Source organism: Micromesistius poutassou, assembly GCF_964030765.1.
Source record: "Micromesistius poutassou genome assembly, chromosome: 18".
Lineage (NCBI taxonomy): Eukaryota > Metazoa > Chordata > Actinopteri > Gadiformes > Gadidae > Micromesistius > Micromesistius poutassou.
Window position 1 is genome coordinate 9,560,157 of NC_140288.1, and position 23,378 is coordinate 9,583,534.

The 23,378-nt window shown below is 44.0% G+C and overlaps 1 protein-coding gene across 2 annotated transcripts; it reads right to left on the bottom strand.

Annotated features, from left to right (window-relative positions):
* Positions 1–6,054: 6,054 nt before the first annotated feature.
* On the bottom strand, positions 6,055–21,798 carry tspan11 (tetraspanin 11). 2 transcript variants are annotated; one of them, XM_084483125.1, is made up of 8 exons: positions 21,662–21,798; positions 20,432–20,541; positions 16,848–17,039; positions 13,949–14,023; positions 12,574–12,678; positions 12,136–12,294; positions 10,891–10,977; positions 6,055–7,810 (listed from the first exon to the last, which is right to left on the bottom strand). In XM_084483125.1, exons 2-8 carry the CDS (start codon positions 20,516–20,518, stop codon positions 7,751–7,753), a joined length of 765 nt encoding a protein of 254 aa, XP_084339251.1. In that variant the 5' UTR covers positions 20,519–20,541; positions 21,662–21,798; the 3' UTR covers positions 6,055–7,750. The 2 variants fall into 2 exon arrangements, with proteins under 2 accessions (XP_084339251.1, XP_084339252.1); XM_084483126.1 differs by having other exon boundaries at positions 20,432–20,535; positions 21,662–21,686.
* Between the last annotated feature and the right edge of the window lie 1,580 nt (positions 21,799–23,378).

The window sequence follows — 23,378 nt, forward strand, 5'->3', positions numbered from 1 at the left end:
TTTACACACAGCATACACTGACCAAAGTGCTGTACAATGTCAATAAATAAAAAACAAATAATAAAAATATAATACAATACAACAATACAATTTGACCAGAAGTCCTAATATCAATACAAAAAGGGGGAACATTCAATATCAGGGCACACCACATAGACATGGACAGTAGGTAAATGGTTAGGGGGCAAGGAAGGCCCCCTAACCACTAGAGCCGTTGAGAACACTAGAGCTGTTTCTCAATACCAAGTACGCGGACTACGTACTCGTGGACTTCTGAGGATGCAAGTACGCACCTGCAATTGGAACAGCAGCAGACTCGATGACGTCACCACCTCAGCTCTGTTAACTGCTTTACGGCCTCATGTAGGCATATACTACTGAACAATATAAACAAATTATATAAAACTAAGCCCCAGCCTCTTTCATTTTAAAATAGTATGTTAATATTTTGAATGAATATAAATGAAAAGATATGCTTGTCGTGTGTATAAGCTATAGGCCTACACACAACTTTTTATATGTAGGGTACAGATGCGCGTGCCTAACTGCCTATGTAGTTGGAGAGTAGGCTATTGATATAATAATTACGAATGAGCGAGAAATTACACAGATTAGAATGGAAACACACACAGACACACACACTATATATAGCCTATTATTATAGCTTATATACTAATATTTTAAAACATGGGAATGCGAAATGCATCCTGGGATATTTAACGGTCCCAAGTCCACACAAGTCACCTCCGATGCATCCTCGGTAGAATGGCCTCATCGAGAACGCATCGAGAACACTTCCGGATTTTACGACTGTACTCACGTACTTGCATACTTGGAATTGGAACAGTACTTGGGCTACGACTGATGACGTTTCACGAGAATGCAAGTACACAAGTACAGACGAGAATGCGAATTGAGAAACGGCCTAGATGTCTTACAGCGGAGTCTAGAACGTCCGCACTGGCGGCCATCTTGCCACAGTTAGCTCGCTCACCCATAACATTGTGTTGGTAGTGGTACATGTACTTTTTAAATAACCATAACTTGCTCAATTTTCAACGATTTGGTTTCTTGCAAACTACTACTATTTGTAAAGGGAAATCTTGTAGGCCTACCTATTTTAGATTATTCTAATTTTTTAGAACATAACATAATTATTCATAAGTATGCAGTGTCATAACGACATCTCTGACGTTTATAACAAACCAAACCGTTTGAAAATCGGTTGAAAATTGAGCAAGTTACGGTTATTTAAAAAGTACATGTACCACTACCAACACAATGTTATGGGTGAGCGAGCTAACTGTGGCAAGATGGCCGCCAGTGCGGACGTTCGACTCCATTGGCCAGCACCGCGGAGGAGACATCTAGTGTTCTATATATATCTATGGATGGAATACCCCTCAGGTCGACAAAGAAACGTTGCTTGCTGTTTTCAAGACGGAAACATCAACGTAGTTTTAGTGGGAGCTAATAAATGGCACCGTCCTGCAGATGGCGCTGTAGTGTGTTTTCCTGAATACACTGCATTCTGTTCTGTTTGAAATACAACGGCGGACCTGTAGAACCCCAACTCCGACGTCAAACCCGTACATAAACCACACAAAAGATTCAATATAAAAATATGGAATATTTACAGAATCACAATATATATCATATCGGCACTCAAATATCATTGTTATATTATATTGTAAGGTCCCTACCAATACCATCCCTAAATTCTACTGACTTTAAGGTTGAAATAAAACATGGGCAGGCGGTTCACATTGACTCCCCCACCAGGTTAAAAGCGTCCCCCAGCGGCCCTCTCCTTCTCCCTCATAGCGCTGCGGTCCACTGAGGTGCAGCGCGTGGAGAAGCAGACGCCATCATCTGCTCCGTGTCCCTCAACAGCCCTCATCAACATCACTCCCCTCCGTTATGGTCCACTCTCTGACACACTGACGGAGGGCTGTTCAATCCGAGCTCCACTCTCCCATGGACCAAACAGACACGCAGACACACGCAGACACACAGACACTTTATATACATCATGTGGATACACACACTGTGAAAGGGATTTAATGAATCATATAGATTGAATTGTGTGATCATTGTGATACATAAATGCACAAAATGGATATTGTGTGAAATGTATTTGTTCAGTCTGCCTATTGCAAGGGTTCCTTTGATTCCGGTGATCATGTGAATGTTCCCTTCCTAGCTTAAGACCTGACCTTTTGCTTGAAACCTTTACATATTTTTGAACTAAGATACCATGTTCCTTTGTTTTACTATTGCTTCAAAAATGTTGCTTGTATTTCTCCCTTTGCCATGTAAATATGTGTGGCTTAGCCCTGGTCCTAGAGTGTACAGCTGTATGTCTTCCTTTATATTCATGAAAACATAAACTCAATGCTCATCTAGAGTCAGGCACACACACAGGCACACACACACAGGCACACACACACACACACACACACACACACACACACACACACACACACACACACACACACACACACACACACACACACACACACTTCCTCCCTGCCTCAGGAAGCGGGTGCTCAGCAGATGGAGGGCTCCTCTCTGAGTCCCGCCGCACACCGGAAGGTGTACGTCCATATTAACTCACCTCACCTCGGGGTTGGTAACGTGACCAGAATGCCTTTGATTCCGTCCCACATCGTAAATCAACCTTGACGTGACTGGTAAGACCTGGGTGATTCAAAAGGCCCCATCGTATTAAAGGCAACATTTGCCCGTCGTCTAGTGTGTGGAATAATCACCAGACAGGAGAAGGAAACCAGGGGAAAGTTGATCATCTCTTCATCAGCTTCAGGCCTGAATAGTAAACACATCTGTGGTAAAAACCATTCCTCCCAGTACCTCAGGCCTTGTGGTTTACCTTCTCTGCAGTGGGATGCACAGCGTCGTGGCACCCAGAGAACATTCACACCACCGTTGCTCAACTACTGTAAAAATATTATATGTATAGTATGTATCTATAATGTATGTATAGATATTCTCCAGTATGTCCCATGAATGCATTTGTCCAAAAATAAATTATGCGATAATTCTCCTTTTTACATTTGGACGATTTGATGCGATTTACATCCTTGCGGAGCACATCTGGCTTTGGGGGGCGCCGCTGACAGTGATATAACCTCTGGATTTATGCTGCGTGAGGAGAGACCTCGGGGCGGTTTGATGTCCTGCTCTTATCTAACATCAGCCCCTCCCTCATTCTCTCCTTTTGTTCCCGCTTTGATCCGTCCCCCCTCCCGTCTGAATCTGTCCAGCACATTTAGCACTCGAGCTAATGTGTTCCCAGATGCAGGCCAGAGGCCGGCCCACAGGGACGCTCACGCACTGGGCAAGAAGTCGATCCTGGGTTGGGGGACAGGACGGACAGACTGGCGAGGGACGTGGACCAGAATCAACGGTTTGTAAGACAAACCATGTGCCATGCTCCAGTTAGGTTTAATAAACGAGTCATTAAACTGCAGTGAAAAACACAGTTTGCCAAAAGATCAAAAAGTGTAAGTGATTGCTAATTATTGCCTGGAATGTGTGGATTTCTGATGAAAAGGATGTGGGAAACATTGCGCTGTGAAATGTTCAAAACAAAGGAAGGGACCTGATCTTCTTAAGGACTGCCTTACAACATTTCCATAAACACAAACTGGTTCTCGACTTAGCATGGGCTTAGCGGCAGTGCGAACTAAAAATCTGGCCTTTTGAAAGCACACATGGAGGTATATTGAAGCCCCAACCCCATTAGCTAGAGTAAACATCTTAAGGACTGTTATGTTCGTTGTACCGCCTCTGCGTGAGAACTCATTGTTTTGCGATCACGCAAGATCACACTCCACGTTCCACAGAGCTCAATCATCTGCTGGGAGGTAAACATGAAGGCGAATCATTGCAAGTTGAACATCGACGGCTCGCAGGAACAAAAAGAGGAGCGGTCCAAGAGCAGAATAGAGCTGACGTAAAAGAGAAGCAACATAATTCAACCCCTCAAGCATTTATCTCCCCTTAAGGCTGGAGATAAGGAACCATGAGATGCAGTGTCTTGTGTGTATTCATGTGTCATGTATACTGGGGTGTACCACGCCTACTTACCACACTCGTTATTACCCTGTAACCTATGTTTGTCCCTACGTGGTGTGCTGAACTTGAGTATTGTTCCTAATCTTCCCCTGGGTGAGTGCAGTCTAACCTATCTAGGGGGTTAGGTGCGAGGTACTCACCACAGGTCCACAACCGCCGTAGGCCAACAGCTCCGTCTCTCCCACTCAGCACCGGCTCCTCATCCCGGTGGGGTGGACCGTCAGTCCCGCTGGCCCGCGCCTTAAGTCCCGTCGTTTACTTCACTGTGTATATATAATTCCCTCTCATAAAAGAGTCGCAGAGGCAGCGTGTGTCCCTCAGGCTAAAGTTCACTGACTCTGAATGTCACCTGCCGACTCCAGAGACTCTCCCCTCAGTCTCAAACTCTGACTCACCTTCCCCCTCAGCTGTTGCTACTTACTTGTGATGAGCACCTCAACTCCCTCTGTGTGACGTCAGTACTGACCCTAACCCTAAGCACACTACCGTACCGTAACAGGGTGTATGTGAAACGGGGTTGTTATGGGAATTGCTGTGTTGTGTTCTGAAAGACAAATTCCCCCATGGGGCAAATAAAGATCTCTTCTAATCATGAGTTCACGAGACACGGAACAGTCACAGGCCTGAATCACCTGGCGGCCGTCTTGGTTTTTAACGCTAGCTGGTTAGAAAATAAGATGGCCACTTAGTGAATCAGGCCCATCATTCTGAAGTTAACATCCTTGAAATGACATGTTCAGAGAATACAGTTTAGACTGCATGAAGTATATATGCACGGAGATGCGGGAGTCTACAATGTTCCAAAGTATCATCACAACACAAGATCATCACAACCCATATCAGGACACACACACTCACACTTGGAAACCTTATATTGGCCCATTCCACTTGGGACAACCGCTCGGTCTTGAGGATTCCTACGAGTTTGACAACCCACATAGGAAACCCAACTCGTACTCCTTCTTTTAGGTCTTTTCTGAGAAATGGATCCCTCACCATGTGCACACAGGTGATTCTTCAATGTCCCCCCCACCTCTCTGTGAAATATATTCAATAGCACAATGTGAGATATGACAAAAGTGAGAGAGACAGAGAGAGAGGTAGAACGAGAGAGAGAGAACGAGAGAGAATGGGAGAGAGAACGAGAGAGAAGTAGAACGAGAGAGAGAGAGAATGGGAGAGAGAGAGTGAGAGTGAGAGAGAGAGAGAGAGAATGGGAGAGAGAGAGAGAGACTACCAGCTGCTTCCAATTCCCCCCCTCAGGTCTCCCCCAGCGTGGGGTGTGTACCGCACGCTAATGTGTGTGTGTTTAGTCTCACTGCGGTGAGTGTGTGTTGACCTGTCAGCCCTTTTGCCTGTGCAGAACCGTGTGTGTGTGTGTGTGTGTGTGTGTGTGTGTGTCTGTCTCTGCAGGAAATGTGAGCCATCCTCTTGTAGCTGCTAGATAAAAAAAAGCACACACACACCTGTCCTCACTCCGTTGTCACCTCACTGCTTAGCTTGCAGGTTGACATTGAAATATTTATTTCAAATGTTGTGTTTCATCTACTTGTACTAACTGTCATGTATTGACCTTTGTGACCTGCTTTCAAAAAGGCAGGTTACGATACATATAACGTTACGATTTACTCAGAAAATTAAAAAGAGATAAAACTGATTGAGTCTTCACTGCCTTCAGGCTGGTTGTTGTTGTTGCCATGGCAATCATATGATGTATAGGCCTACTTATTATGCTGAGTATTCTACGGTCTACTGAAGTCATTTGCCTAATGACAAAAGCTAATGCAAATTAGTTGTACTACGACGTCAACTATTATTTCTGAACATTTCATGTAGCCAAAAGTTTTAGTAAATCATTGGCGCCCTCTGGTGTCCAACCTTGTCCAACACATTTGTGGAGTACGATTGCTTAATTGAATGCCATACAGAAAATATGTCATTACACACACAAGCACATGAACAAATGTATGTTTATTTTCACGATATACAACACATTTCTTAGACAGTCAGTAACAGCACATGCTATTTACAAAACCGTCTTTCTTTGAGGTGCTTTTTAGCAGACTTCAACAAAAAGCTCATTCAAATGAAATAATCTGTGAAAAAGATTTCACAACTGCTATCAGAGAGCCACAGTTTAATAAATATCTATTTGTTTAAATAGACGGTTTCCTAATCATTTTTTACCCAATTGACATCAAGATTCAGAGAAGACAAATGTTCAGGTTCACTGAGCTACAGACAGACATGCTATTTGAAGCCTGCTGTATACAAACAAGAACCCAATCAACCTTCAAATAGCCATTTCCCTGGGGATTAAAATAGCCAGTATGCACAATATTGTCGTTTTTGATGATATTCTAATTTGCTATAAAAATAATCAGCATATTCATTTTTACTTGGCATTGTATCTAAATGGTTTGATCTTTAAAAAGTAATTAATTGCAAAAGCTTTTAATTGGAATGCAGCAATAATGTATTAATGTATGGTGGACATAGAGACATATTTAAAAAAATATTTCCACTCTTAATTCTCGATATGGTGGTGGAACGGCTGCACATCACAACTATCCAACAGGGGGAGCGCTTGAGCCAATCTCAAACGGGGCAAACGGTAAAGACGTTGGTTCCATGAAAACGTATTTGACACGGACAATATAGCCTATATTTGGTAATGTTACACAAAAATAACTAATGATTGTGGAATGTTCAACATGAAAATACAATAACGACAAAAAATGAAATAGCTGAAGCTTCAAAACTGCCATATAAACCAGCAGGTCAGCCATAACTGGGAAATAGTCAATAAACTGCCAAATAAGATAGGTCTACTTAAAAACTAAATATACCACTAGAGCAATCAGTGCAACATACTAATAAATATAGTGGACATACAAATATAAGTAAACCGTTTAATTTCTGCACCTTTTGTTTGCTAGTGATTAAGGCATTATCAAAAGTGATAGTTTTAACACAGGCACAATGTGATTATACGTGGGACAGCCATCTTACTTCATTAGCAGAAACAATTTGTTCTTGTTTAACATGTGTCTAATGTTAGATACTCACATTTACATACATTTGCGTGAGCTAGCTTTGCATTGACCTTCATGTACGCAGTATACTTTACGGGCCTTATTCATCCAGCCGCCATCTTGGTTCCATCTTCCTTCAAAACGTTTAGGAGCAAGATGGAACCAAGATGGCCGCTAGGCAAATAAGGCCCATTGCAAAATCGACAGTAGTACCGTACACACTTCAAGGGACACTTCCATCTTTCCATCCTTCTAGGCATGCTTCCAAGCAGAGGTACCCATGTGCTTCATAGGTTAAAAAAATAACATTTGCTGCAATTAAAGATACATTGATTTAACTTCAGGCACATTGGTCAATGGCGGTTTTTAATTCGACTACGAAGGCGCGGGGGGGGGGGGGGGGTGGGTCGGGGAGACTAAGAGCTGAAGTTTGAAAAGTTTGTCGTTTTTTGGTTTTTCCTTCTGTGATCGGCCAATCACCGCAGTGAAACACACGGGTCCCGCCCCCTGTGGATCAGTACAGGTCCCGCCCCCAGACTCAGTATAGGTCCCGCCCCCGGGGGATCAGTACGGTTCCCGCCCCCGGGGGATCAGTACGGGTCCCGCCCCCAGGGGGATCAGTACGGGTCTATCTTGATCCTTCGGTACAGGCAGCAGGTGAACACCATCCCACAGATCTGAAACAGGAAGTGCACGGATAAGGCGACACCACAGACACGGACTCAGGGTGGGCGAAGCGGTGTTTGGGGGGGTTGTGTTGTCTCTGGTGAAAGCAGGGGGGGTCGGGGAGAACGGGGTGTTTGCGGAAGGTTGCCATGACGAAGGAATGAGCAGCGACAGCGTGTGTGCGTTACTGTGTGCATGTATAACAAAAAGTATGACTAGCTTTTATTGGCCGTTAAAACGTACAAAGAGCATCGCAGCGGAGACGATATGTAACCACACTCCGCCTTTACCATGTAAACTGAAGGGAGCAAGTCACTGTGCACCTGCGTGCGTGTGTGCGTACGTGCATGCATGCATGCATGCGTGTAGACGCCAGCTAATCAAACCTGAAGGATGAACAGGCAAAGGAGGAGGGGTCAGCGTCTCTGAGAGCTCGAGGAGGAGGAGGACACATTGAGAGGCCAGGTGAGATTCGGAAATAGCCTCGTCCAAGGACTCCCTTTAGCTCGGCTTACGGCCTCCACCCCTTGGAGACCGTTTATATGATGGAGAGGAGGTGGGAGGGGGAGGAGGGAGGGGGAGGAGGGAGGGAGGACGTTTTGCACCAGAGGGCCAATGACAGAAGAGTGAGAGAGCTCATCGTTCACATGGAGGAGAGGGTCCAGACGGAGGACAGTGCTGGCGGATGGATATGACCGCAGCATCTCTACAAATATCTGATTACGATGACAGTTACAAAAACAACACTGCTGGATTCTAAATCACTAATATAGTGGGTGGGTGGTGATTGAGTGGATCATAAAACATGCATTGATAATACTTCAAGTTGCCTTTAGATGTGGAGTGAGTGAGTGAGTGAGTGAGTGACGGAGGGGCTCATAGGTGCAAACAAAGGAGGCAGCAAGCCATACTCAAGACATTCAACACGTCAAATACCTCAGCCAATGAGAGACAAGCATATGCTAGGCACCTTGCTATACGCTAACAACTCTGAGTAGGTCTTCACGGACATCAAACACACAGACAACACGGACGTGACACAGAAAAGACAAGGACAGAAGACACGTCACATCTCCACCATCTAACCTTGGCCCCCCCACTACAGGGATGGAGAATTCCACAAGGGTAGCATTAGTGCTCATCACAAGCTAGCCAAGTCGTCCTCCTCTTCTTTATACAGCAGATAAAGGAAGCAGGCGGTGAGGAAAGCACCAACCAGCTATGGTAACACCACAAAAACACAAAGACATAGGAGACAGACATAAGGACACACAGACAGACATAAGGACACACAGACATAAGGACACACATACAGAAGGACACACATACAGAAGGACACACATACAGAAGGACACGCTGCAACATGGAACCAAAACTAGACTGCAGACGGGAACATAAATGATTGACTTCAAAGCTGCAAAATTTAAATAAACAATAATCCATCCTTATACAGTGTGGGTATTACGCAGACAAGAGCGGAAATAGTTCAAAGAAGACGTGAAAACCCCAATGCGACTCTATTGAAGACCCTGCTTTCTCCTCGTACTTTGCAGAGACTCCTTATTAAAAACACATTTGTAGGAGTATGTGCAATGAACGAAGAAGACTTTGTTGCTGGTGAAAATAAATATAGGAATGGATTTATTTCCTCAAACAGACATTCCCACACAGCCAGAGGTGCGCTCCTTAAATAAGGAGTCGCACCCCCGCGGCGCACCCACAGGTGGGTCTCACGCCCCCTTCCATAAAGGGGACACGCACCATACACACAGTGAATTACGATACAGAGACATACCGCTACACATTCAAGCTCCCAGATTGCTCCTGCTGTGATCTTATTGGCAGAGGCAGAATGAGCAACAGGGACTTTAGTTCAGTCGACCAGGTCGATGGTAGAAACAAAAAGACTGCAAGCAGCATTGTTTTGCTATTTCTTTATAACTAGTAAATAAAGTTAAGATAGATAAAGTAGATAAAGTTCCATTCCATTCATTCCATTTCTAAAAGTGGATATTATTAAAAAGGTGCTCTAAGCAATATTTATTATTTAAAATAAGTGTTAACTAGCTCTATATTCCAACAGCTATCACTGATGATAGAGTGTTTGATCATTAAAATGTGTGTCAGTCTATCCCTGCGTGTTCACTGGCAGGCTGTAACGCTGTTCTGCACTATTGGTGCCACAAATTAATTGCAAATAGAATTAACCAGTTGGATGGACGGACACACACACACACACACACACACACACACACACACACACACACACACACACACTAGGATTCAGTCAGTCCGAAAGAGGAGTCTAAGGCGGACAAAATTGAATAATGACACCAACATGGTGTTAATACCTTGGACAAGGAGACCTTTCATTGGCTACCTTTTTGATAAAGTGGTGCAATACACTACACACAAAAGTATAATAAGAACAATCAGACCAATAGTTAGTTCCATCTCTTCGCAAGGAATGTGAAAAGAGCTTTGTGCAGAGTAGAGATAAGAATATTCCTTTTTAAAGAAGCTTATCTTTCAAATGATGGATCAGTATTTAGGATACAAAATTGTTTTAAGTTATCTACAATAACACTTGCATTGTTTGTAAGATGATTAATCCACTGTGCCCATCCAGTTATTTCATGCATGCTGCACACATGGCCGTGGAATGCACTTCGCAAACCTAGTGAGTTTTAATTTGTGTGTGCCGTGTTTCTTTAAATCTGCACAATGTAACTTCTCTACTGCAGCTATTTATTCAATAAAAAAAAAAATCTGAACCAAAAAGTTTCTCAAGAATAAAACGTGCCCATCCACGAATCAATCGATCCAGGGAATTGTTTTTTATAAATGGTTTTACTCTGGTCAACGTTTACAAAAATTGTCTAAAAATTGCCTAGCTATAACTGTAGCTACACCTCAAGACACTAGAGGGTGCTAATGCAAAAAAAAAACAGTGCAGGTTTAAGTGATGGTGATATTTATCATGGCCTACGGAACGTTACCTTACTATCTTTGTTTAGGTTTGACAGGTGTCAATATGACTAATACCACAAAGGTAGCATTCCACTTGTGTGACTCCAATGTCTGGACTTACTTGAAGACAGGCCACTCCTATGCCCACTGCCCCGATCACCAGCAGGTGGTCCGCTAGGAACTGCTCCAGCTTGGTGATGCAGCCGCCCTGGAGAAACAAAACCACAGTCAGGAGACGACAACATGGTCACTAATACGCCCACATACCATTGCATTTTAGAATACTTGATTCTGATTGGTTGATAATGGTTGATAATGTTCCAACAATGTGCTTTATTTTTCAATAATGGGACACCTCTGACTTTAGGGTAAGGATAAGAGTTAGGGCGCAGAATCAATGCACTTTAAATCCAACAAGGGTCAGATGGAACATCAACCACATGGTTGAACTTCAGTAGTGGTAGCACCCTCCGCTTCTCCTTGGCCAAATCACCACTCCGATTATACATTGTTTTAGTGTTGTAATTAATAAAAGTGAAATAGTCATTTATTAATTTTATCAGAGTTAATGTTAGAATATTTTCCTAGTTTGATTTTTTGATGATGAGAATTAATTCAGTTATTAATTTGTGGTCTGAATCTGGGTACATAAATGCTCAAAGCTATTGCTCTTCTCCAGACCCTTCTGCAGAGCGAAGTCAAATCGCCAGCAGAATGGGCGGGCCTACTCAGTCTATAGTGCCACAGCTGAGAGGTGTAAAGCCAACGGTCACTTCCCCTTTACGACCTGCATAAACCACCAAAGCGCTATTGGCTCTCCCAAATTGAATAAGATATGAGCTTGAGCAGACAACAGTGTATTGTTGAGGGTTCTTCAAATACTAGACTCATATCGACACAAGCTCAATATCAAAAACAGGCCAGAGATCATTACGTGTGAATACCGCCAAAACAGAGTTGAGTCACAACTTTTCAGTTTGAATTTGTTTAGAACTGCCTTAGTAGAAGACTGTTAGACTAACAATCTAATAATCATATTACATATAATATACATATTTAGAAACATTTTCCTACTTTTACTGAAAGTATAAAGTTAACAAATTAATATAATATTATACTGGCTTCCACCATTATTAACTTTTTACCTTAGGAAACCTTGTATTTGACTTGACTTACCGAGACTATGACTTTGGTAACGTGTATAACATTATCCTACTGTCCGTGTTTCCCTTCTACCTAAAAAAATTGAATCATTCAGTGTCCCGGTTTTCCGGGACCAGAACTCCCGACCGGCGATCCGAACACATGCCGTGCGGACTTCTTGGGTTCCGGTTTGACAGACAGCCCTCAGGGGACCAGCACTGACCTCCACCTTGTAGATGTTGGAGGGGTGGTCTCGGAGGCCACAGAGGGGGGTGATGGTCTTGCAGCAGCTGTCTGGAACAAGCCGGTCCTGCGACTTCGGCGACTCGATGTAGACACTCTGCAGCCAATCCCCAGAGTTGTTGCTGCCGCAGCACTTGAACTGCACAGCGACCCGCCAGAGAAACAGAAAACGCATTAACAATGCATGGAGTCACCTCTTAGACACAGACTTTAAAAGAGGACCCGGCACACGGCCTGCCACAGCAACCATGTTTCCAGGAAATGACGATTGACGTAATTCTTCTGAATTTGACCCCACTTTCTGGGTTTACTTTTAAGCGAGGGGATGGGAGCAGGGATACGTTGTTACTACGCCTCAAACTACAAACTACTACGCCCGTGGCTGACCAATCAGAACGGTAAGCTGAGGATCACTTACGTCCTGCTGCAGCCGGTCCACGGCCAGGGTGATGGCCTCCGCCCCCGGCTGCTCGTAGTTCTCAGACATGGTCTGGTTCAGGTGCTGCTTCAGCTCATCACTGAGCTGGAGGGGTTCAGAGAGAGAGCGAGACAGAGACAGAGACAGAGAGAAAAACTGAAAAAGCAAAGAATGTGTGTGGGGGAATAAAAATCTATTTGGGCGATAAAAGTGAAGAACGGTAGTGGTGCCAGGCGGAGAAGGCAGGCACCCCCGCTCTGATCCGGCTGAGACCGGAGCGTTGCACGGCAAACCGGGAAGAAGACAGGCCTTTCAAAATGTTGGTTTTTGTCTGCGTGCCCAGAGGGGGTCCCGATCGATCCACTGCTTCTCCACCAGTCGCTGAACCCTTTCCCTCTATTACAGCTGATCTATGGAGAGGGGGCCCGCAGGGAGCGGGAATAAAAGCTCTGAGAGGCCCGGGAGGAAGCTGAGAGGACAGGATATGAGAACAGGCTTTTTGATGCATTGCAGAAGGTGCAGATTTGACCTGATGGGAGGTATTGAAGGGCTCAGAGACTCCCAACGGCATCACACTGATGACGGACATAAGGCATCTAGCATGTTGTGGAGGAGGGAGGGCAACAGATAGAACGACATAGAAACGCCCTGGTTTGGAAAAAGATTTATTGAAAAGATACAAAAGAAAAAATATATATAATATATATTAATTAATATTAATTATATATATATATATTAATAATAATATATAAAATATTATTTTTGTATTTTTATCTGCAGGACTGTAGGTCATAGAAACTTGGTCTGCTCTGCTCACTTGATAATTTCAGAAATATTTCGCAATTTAATGAAAAGTTTAAAACCAGGACATGGTTGAAGAGAAAATATGTTTTTTACAAAATAATTTTCACTTCCTTCCTACCAAATAGTCTCATGGTTTCCATTGGAAAGCTATGCATGTTTGCCTTCTGTTCCGCCCATTTCTTAATTGTACAATCTGGTTAATAATTGGCCCTGGAGCCCCAGCTGGTAGAGCAGCTCTATGGTGGGTTGGAGCCTAGCCTTTACGGCGCTAGCCTCCACCAGACCTAACCTCATTACTGAATGCTAATCACGTTGCTCCTCCAACACTAATTACTGAACAAAGAAAACTAAAGGGGAAATGGCATGGGGAGACAAGGACTAAAAAGGAGATCATAGCATGTGACAGCAGGAGCATGTGACAGGGCTATCTATTTAAAACTTAAAAATGATCATGCTTACATCATCATGCCTGATATAGGTGGAGCTCATTATCTCAAAAAAAAGAACTATTGGTTCTTCTGCAAGAAGACTTCTGCAAGAAGAGTGTGTGCGTGTGTGTTTGACTCCTCACCCTTTGGTAGTAGACGTAGGCCAGGACGCCAGCCACCAGCTCTATCAAGAAGATCACCAGCAGGCAGGAGAAATACTGGAATGTTGGAGAGAAACGTGGGAAAAATGAGCCAGGAACTATCCCCATAAAACGAAAACGCAACATCACCAACTTTTAATTCCATCAGCCACCAGTCACTCGGAGTGTTACATCAGAGCACTTTGGCAACTGAAGATAGAATCTCATCAAACTACCAGGCCCCCCGCCATGGAAACATGACACTGCCAGAAACGACTAACCCATCCCTGCACATAATTATTATTGTGATTACTTTTACCGCACACAGTATGTCTCAGCTCGCGAGAGCAGTAATATAGCCTGCTTGGAGAAAATGATTGTAGTTTGTATCAACCCTTAAAGATACGCAGCATATCATATAATATGAATATTCAAGACATTATTCAATGCCTTGGTGCCTTATTTCTTACTTATTCAGCCGACTAAGCAGTTATGTGTGTCTGTTTCCATGTTTCCATGTTTTCTATGAAGCAGCTTTTCCAGGTCTCCCCTGGCTTCCCTTAAACCTCCCTTACCAATATAATGTGTCAAAATGACTTCCTAGTACAGATTCGGAGAGTATTTAGCATGCCACGAATGTAAACAATAGCAAGTCAGCCCTTTGGTCTTTGTGATAAGAGCCCTTGATGAAAGTACTAGAATGCAACGGTTTACATTCAAACAAGGAAGTAATTTGGACAAATTATATTGGTAACAGAAGTTTTAGTTCAGCCAGTTCAGACGGTTATGATGGTTTGATCAACCAGACTGGTATTGTCCTTAAATCTCAATGACACTTTACCCGGTTAATAAATAAAGTAGTTATTCACAGACTACTGTACACTTGAGGAATTGTGTCTTAACTGTATGGGATACTTGGATGGGAGAGAGACAGTGAGTGAGAGCGAGAGAGACAGAGATAGGGACAGGGAGACTTACCAACAGAGAGAGAGAGAAAAGGAGGAAGAGAGAAAGCGAAAGAAAGCTCACACACTGGCTGTTTCTTCAAGCCATTGTGAATAGACAAATGCTTCACTTCATTGACGGAGCAAGACAAAGGAAACTATGACTCAGACAATCCACTGCCACAATCACGGCTAAGAAGGAGAAGTCCGGCCAAAAGCGAACCTCAGCCTGGTTGTATGGGTTTATAGTAAAAGGGTCTGACCAAAACTCCTCAGCTGTGGTTGTGCCGTCGTCTAAAAATATGAGAAAATAAGGGCAAGGTCAATGTTAACCAGTGTAAATACTTGACAAATGATCGTAAAGGAGTTTCTTACACCATTTGATCTTGTGGTCCAGGACCAAGTTATGTCAATAATGATACAAGCATTCCATTAATATCCCCAGAGTAGAGTGATATGACTATGTATATTCAGATTTAAACCTTGTTACACAATATCCCTTCGAGACCCTACCACTTTATACACATATGCACTCTCTTCATCAATCTCAGCAGACATCCAATCAACTAATAGAGTCTGAGGTTAATCAAACCATTTGTCTACCCTTAAGAGCGAATCAGGACAGCATCCACATGCTACCCCTAGGAAACCACACACACACAATGTAACTTCTCTCCTCCTCTTCACTCCTTACAGCCTCCATCACAGAGCTTGAAAACAACAAGAGACAGACCTATAAATAGCACACACACACACACACACACACACACACACACACACACACACACACACACACACACACACACACACACACACACACACACACACACACACACACACACACACACACACACACACACACACACACACACACACAGTGGGATAGGGGGAATGATGAGACACAACTTGTCACCTTGTGTGTGTATAGAAAGAGGACGGTGTGTTTGTGTGTGTTGGTTTGAACCACTAAAAGCACACCTGAAGTGTAGCACACTAAAAGAGAAAAGAGTGATTGGATGTGGATGGTTCCAGACTCAACGAACCCTGACCACGTCTCGGATGTAAAACAGAGCCCAGTTTAAACCCGGGGCAGCCTGGGAGAGACGCAGACTCACTCCTTGTTTTTGTGAGAAGGAAAGGTTGTTCTGGTTCATAACCTCGTTTGAGGACACACACACACACACACACACACACACACACACACACACACACACACACACACACACACACACACACACACACACACACACACACACACACACACACACACACACACACACACACACACACACACACACACACACAGCTGTGTCGAGTGTGGTGGTGAAATGCAGCGGTAGACGACAGAAAAACAACAGCATAAATCTGGGCGACACCGTTGCGGGATTTATCTCAGCAGACTCAGCAGGTATAGAACAGAAACACGTAGACACAACCTTCCCTGTCGTTTTGTAATGCAGTTTACAATGCCAAACATGACAATCTGCCTGGAAGCCACTTAGCTAGCCATCCCAGTAAGCTACGCCATGACTGATGAGACCATAACTTATTTGTCACAGTCATTCAGATAAGGTTGTGTTTTGTGGCGTTTTGTGTGCTTGGAAAACAGACAACCCCAAAGTAGGCGGCGGGGGGCAATGACACTTTGTTTTGGTCGTCATTGTGGTATTGGTCTCACCCAGTCCACCCTCACCTTCCACCCTTTTTTTTTTTTCTTTTGGTAAAGCATCTTTGGATACAGAAGCTTAATTTATAATCACGACCGGCCCACTGCGTCGGATATCCGCCAATGTATTATTATCATCATCAGGGTCCAAAACACATTTTTAGATTTTATTTTTACCGACCACGGTGGAAAACAATCCACCGTTCAAGGAATGCATTTAAAACATAACGTTTAAATCATTTGGGTCACAGGGATTGTACCCTGACTATCATGGTTATAACCCCCGTCTCACCGTGGACAGGCAGCTCTTCTGCTCGCGGATGACGGCGCAGCAGCCCACGAAGCCGGTCACCACCACCAGGCTGCCAGCCAGGATCAGGATGTAGGCCGACACGGCGAAGGTGCTGGACGCCAGCAGGCTCAGGTAGTCGCTCTTCTCCACCAGCGTCCACACGCCCACGCCCAGCACGGCGGCCCCGCCCACCTGGGAGAGGGGAGAGGGGAGGGTGAGACACTGGTGTGGGGTCGGGATTCAGGACAACCCGAGGATGAGCCTCATAGGCTCTATGATATAAGATTGATCGATACCCAGTTTCCCTCTCTGGGATCTACCGCCTTCGTACGCACGACAGACACCAGTAATAAAATGCCCCAGAAGAGGTTCACAGGAGAGGAGATGAGACAGACCACCACATCCAGTATCTATTTATACTCCCGAGTCCCGATTTGGAATTATTTGTGCTTGTTGAATAAAGCAGAAGGCTGCCGCAGGTGGTACCATTAGAAAGGAGACTTTGGCACAACCAGCCTGTTGATGGTGTTTTCTTTAGGTTGTTGAAAACACCATTAAGAGGATGGAGCTTATAGAGTGTCTCCCATGGTACCCACTGTTAAACTAGCATCCACCCAGTGGATGATATGGTTAAGGTCAGAAACACAGGAAGACATGAGAATCGGTTGACGCCTCATGTTAGGAATGGTTTAGAGAGAGAGCTTAGAGACCAGGTTAACAGTTAACTATTAACAGTTGACTAGTCTGGGTGATTAGGATTAAGTTAAAGGCTCTGGAATGCATTTCTAAACGGGAATGCCAGCCAAGGCATTCCCGGTCTATCATATCTGTGGTCTGGCATATCTTACAGACCACAGTGTCTCTGTGGCAACAGCAGGAAGCCAACCACTGGACAGCAAGGTGTGGGAGGATGGGGAGACAGATGATCAGACGTGAGGAATGTGAGGAATGAGAGGGGCGAATGGAAGACACGGCTAACAAGGAAGAGGACTGATGATTGGGAAGTCTGTATTAAAATAATAAGGACATGTCGAATAGAGGGAAAGCCACACAGTGAACTTTTGAGAGAAGGGTCAAAGATAAATTGAGATTGTATAAATAAATAAAAAAGATCACAGCATATGTTAGATGCCTGATGCCTGCCTGTTATTTTTACTGTTGCAAGTTGTTTGTACATCAATAAAGCATAACTCATTTACTTGCAAGTAAACAGTGTCTACACAAACAGATAAATGTGTATCAAGGGAAGTGACTAACACTACCTACCATGTACAGAGAGAAGAAGAAAATAAAAATCTATGAAAAGCACAAGGGAAGCACTGTAGCAGAGAGAGTGGGCGAGATGGTAGAGAGAGGGAGAAGATGAGAAGAGACAGCAACAGATCCAGAGATCATTAGAGAGGAGGGGGAGACGAGGCGAGAGGAATGCGTTAGAAACAACAAGCCAAAGAGCAAACCGGGGGGGGGGGGGTGGCAATTATTAGCTCCGACGCCGGGACCACGCTGGCGCGCTCAGCCACATAACAATGGAGGGCGTGGCCCAGCCGGTGTCTGTCCCCCCCGTCAGTGACACTGCCCGGCACGGAGGAAATGCCTCGGCCGCTCCTCTCCATGTTAACCCTGTCCTCATCATCACCCCCCCCCCCCCCCCCCCCCCCCCCCCCCCAGCCCTCTGTGTCCTTGAGTTTCCTACAGATGCCACTTTGTTAAAAAGAAGTTGCTGTAAGCAGGATTTAAGAGCTTATGTGTGAGTTTAATTTGTTATAAATGCCAGAGTCATCCGTCAGCTATTAGGGAGTGAAATGCGCTGTGAGAATATCTGTTTCAGGTTGAATACTCCTGCCTCCGTTCTGACCAATCAGGGCACCTCTTTCGTGATTGGTTCAGAGACATAGCAAGGGCGGGAGCAGTGGGAACTCATTTTCTCTTGTTTTTAAATCTAGCTCTCTCTCTTTACACCACTTCAATCTAACCCACTGCACCTTGAAGTTGGTTCTGCTTTTGGTAAACCTATTGGCGCTGGACTATGAGTATTATTTTAAACAATAGTACTAGCCGATACCGTTGTCAGCCTCAGGCAACGGCAGGGGTGCAAGTGAGGAGGTTTTGTCCTTCAAATGTCACCTGATAGGCAGCTGGGCTAAAGGGACCTACAGGGACCTACAGGTTGTAACACATGTGACTGCAGTTTCTGCTGCCACCAAGAAGGAGTTATTATGCCTTTATTTAAAGTGGCCATCAAAAACAGTGTTTTAACAACAACAAATAATTCACCTAGAGTGGTTTCAAACATCTGCGCCTCCCTGACATTAGCACAAAGCACCAATTCCCTAGTTGCTTTAAATACTGTTTTCAAGCTGATTGGTTGCAAAAAAAGAAAACAGTATGGACATGAACAATGAAGACAATGAGAGGGGTCAGTGGTTGGTGGTATCGTGGCAGATGTGACTTTTCTTCTCAAAATAAAAGGCTCACAGTTAACGGCAAACATTGGGTTGTGTGCACAAGAACACAGCTTGCTCCCTCTTCGTTCCCTGTCTAAACACATGTTTGGTTTCATTTGTTTTACATGTTTGCCCCACCGTTCCTACCTCACAGGGTGGTAACCAGTAAGCAGAGACCCTGGGGTGTCTCATGGGAGTGAAACAAACAGTAGACGCCTCGAAAAATGAATAGTTTGCCTCTGCAAGTAAAAGTGCAAATCAAAGCAGTCCTGCTTTCTTACGTAACCAAATTCGGAAAAATAAAGTTCAACTTTAGACATAACAGATCATGTATTTATTAGTTGTTGGAGTTTCAAAGCCAGCCCAAACATTGTCTCTTCACCCATGCGTGACATGAAGGCCCAGTAGCGAGTGAGTGAGCACAGTTTTAATGGGCGACTGCACCATCAAACATTAGCAGCGTGTTGCCAGGGCGTGGGGGTTTCGGTACAGAACTCCCAGAGTATGCACCAAGGGCTCTAAATAATCTATGAGTCACTTTGGGCCAAGTCCATTACATTCAGCCCATTCTGGCTCCGACTCAGCAAACCCTGCCTGCACCCTTCTTCAGGACTCCAGCCTGGACCGCCAAGATACCTCCCTACAGCCGCCACCACCACGGCCATGGAGAATGTGTCTGGAGCTTGAATTTCATCATTGCAAGTTTAAGTTCCACCTACACTATGCAGCCTCTTCACTGCCCTTTTGCTCAACATGTGATGCCCACGCCTTTTTCCCCACATACCAAATTGATTCGAAAGGAAAGACCATCCCAGTTTTGATCGAGCCGTAGGTGGATAGTCTTCAGACTATTTATGTTTCTACAAAAGTGAGGCGACGGGGATTTGGTTATAAGTAACTAGATCCTACACTTTGATGGCTGGGTGCAGTGATAGTTACAAAGTGCTGGTTGCACTTTGATTCTCTTGTAACTTTATGTTTAAACAAGATTGGTCATTTCAGAAATGTTCTCATGAACTAGATAAAACTAAAACAGCAATTATCCATCAACAGTGACGTATTAATTACATAAACATGCCAAAGCCGAGGTTTTCCCTGAACCACTACTTGGTGTGCTTGTTTTCCTTAAGGTTGACTCACCCAGAACAGGAAGTTGAAGACAAAGAGCAGGTACTTCAAACACACGGTCAGCCAGTCCCCCTGGTCGTCCTTAAACGCTGTCGACATCCTCCTGCCTCACACTTCTGCTTCTGGAATCACACAAAGTCACACATCTTGTGAGGTTTTGACATGCAGATGTGAATTTTGTCATTTCACACAGAACAAATGTCCTTGTTCTACTTGTACATTAACGTAATAAATTGTGTGTGCGTCTTATTATAGTTCTTGAATTAACGTTCTTAAAATACCCTACCTGAACATTGTTCAAAGTGTTTAATAGTGTAATTATTTAATTATTATTTAATTTAATAGTGTAATTAAGTTAAACAAGCCTTTGAATCGGGAATTAAGTAAGTCAAATCAAATGGAATGAACTACAGCATGCATGTCTATCTCAGATATTAAGAGTGAATCAAAAGTTGTTATTTGGAAAGTGAACAGCTGGAATGTTTTGTAATAGCTTCCTGACAGCTTGGCGTATTGAGCCACCAGAGTAGCCATGGGTGGGGATTGTTGCGGATAAATGATGGATCCTCATTACATGCCATGTGTTGCCATGTGTTACTTTAATTGTGATATTTGTTTGTTTGTTTGTTTGTTTGTTTGTTCGTTCGTAGCAGTGGAAGGATTTGGAAAGGGGGACCACATATGTGCATGACCTGGGGCCAAACAAATCAGATTATTAATATTTCTCATTATATATGCACCGTAGTGCGGTGTGATGTGGGCATTCACGACTTCGTCAGGGTTTCAAATGCTACAGTAACGTCACCAGATAGAGATTTAAACACCAAATGAAAAATAAATCAGTGTTTTCCATGGGAAAGGGGTAAAAAAAAACTAGTTTTTTGACGCATGCATAAAAATGATTGGTCCTTTTTCCGGGTCAAATCTACCTTATCGGCCGCGATGTCGGCTTCTTCCCCGGGGAATGACGCGGAGTCGACTGTACCAACTTACACTCCGTCGGACTTTGGCCCACATATATCGCATGCCATTAACTATTGCGAATGAACGTGCAATCTTCACAGATTAAAAAAAGGTTTTCACTTGTGTGGCTGTTCACGGGACAGGGAAGGACAACATCCCGGAGAGGCGATATCTGCACCTGCGTTGTTGTTGCGCACTACAAAGTTGGCGAAATGCGTGCGGTCGCAAATATCCCATGGACGAACTCGATATTACCCCTTTATTAAAACAACTACTCACCAGGACGAACCACTGGATGATCAATCCCTCTCCAAATCAATGCACCGTCTACTGCGGAAGGAACCGACACTGTTCGTTCAGCTTGTTGCTTACAGTCTGCAGGTTTCCTCGGAGCGTGTGTGTGACGGCAGTCGGACTTTAGGAAAGGGGCCAATGTGGGCCGCGGGCGAGCAGGAAATGAAACGACCAGACAACCCGCCCCCAACCCTTTGATGAAGGAACACACGCTGCACAGCCCTGGTTAAAATGTAACTAAAACGTGGACACGTTACAGTGCAGCGTGCTTAGTAGGGTTTAAAGTAAGCAATGCAATGTCAAATACTAAAAAGACAATTATTAGAAATTAGAAAATGCATGAAGAAGAAATGCATTGGGACTATAGGACTATATTACTGCATTAGGCATACTAAAATCACCATATTTTAGGATGGTGACTACAAAAAGCGCCCATAGATACCACCAGCTTTTTAGTTGGTGGTAGGGAATCAAAGTAATCAACTTAAGTAAACACAGAAGACTATAAATCCGCCCCCCTTCTTTCTCATTATGTAAAGTACCCCCCATAATATATTGAACTGCTGACCTCCAGACCCCCAGAAGACAGGATTGTTGTGCTTCAGAAGGACGAGGAGCAGATCTCTCTCACTATGACTTCCTGGCTTTATTGACTGGTTGATTATTGAGTTATCCAGCTTAGGTTCTGGAAACCGGGCTGAGTTTAATGCTTTTATGAATATAAATCACATTCAGTTTCAGTGAATAGGTCTGTGTCTTCACCTTGGAAATGTTAAGAGAGGACACTGATTTAAAAGCAAAAAAATACTAAATTGCACCAAATCCTGCTGCTGATAGGCTCCAACAGCCCTGGCCTTTCCATGTGTCCTCTGTATTACCTACTGCTCATTCACAGACAGATTTACCATTTCACAAAGACAGACGTTGTTTTTTTATTCCTCCATTCCTGCGGTAATTTCATAAGCCAGCAGGCCATCAGGAACACGACCCGACAGTCAGTCCACCAAAACAACATTACCTGGCAAATGAGGCCATCTATCAAGTCCCAGTCACAGAGAACGCATGGCATGAATGAAGAGCAGGAGAGAAGATGACATTGGAATAACACTTAAATGTTAACTCAACTAAAAATGTGTTTGTATTCGGTACAATGAAAGCAAGTCAGAGTTTGTGCCAAGTATAAACACACATTTAGGCTACTAAGTGTATGTTACCTTCTATGTTATCTTCCTACCCATTTAGAAAGGTCCCGTCTCTAAACCCGTCCCCTGGAGCCAGCTCATTTCTATGCCAGACCGGTACCTCTCTCTGTCTCCTCTCTCCATTGTTCCAGATTATTCACCCGTTTATCGTCCATGGAGCACAGTCTGCAGAGCCGTCCCCGGGCTGGTGAAGGTGGGAGAGAGAAAGTGAGCGTGATGTGCATATCTGTAAACATTTATGTTTCATTACATTTTTCTATTATTTAAATCATTTCATCTTAGTTTTGCCCAACATACATCTGGGACTTGGGAAATGTCTGACTTCAAATATGATAGGGGTTGGTTTTAGGGTTATGTTTTTGGTTTGGGCTTAAGGGTTATGGTTTCTTTTTAGGGTTACATTCATGGGTTTGGTATTGGGGTTATGGTTTAGTTTTAGGGTTAGGTTTGGTTTTAGGGTAACTGTTTGGGTGCGGTTTCAGGTTCAGGTTTTAGGGTTA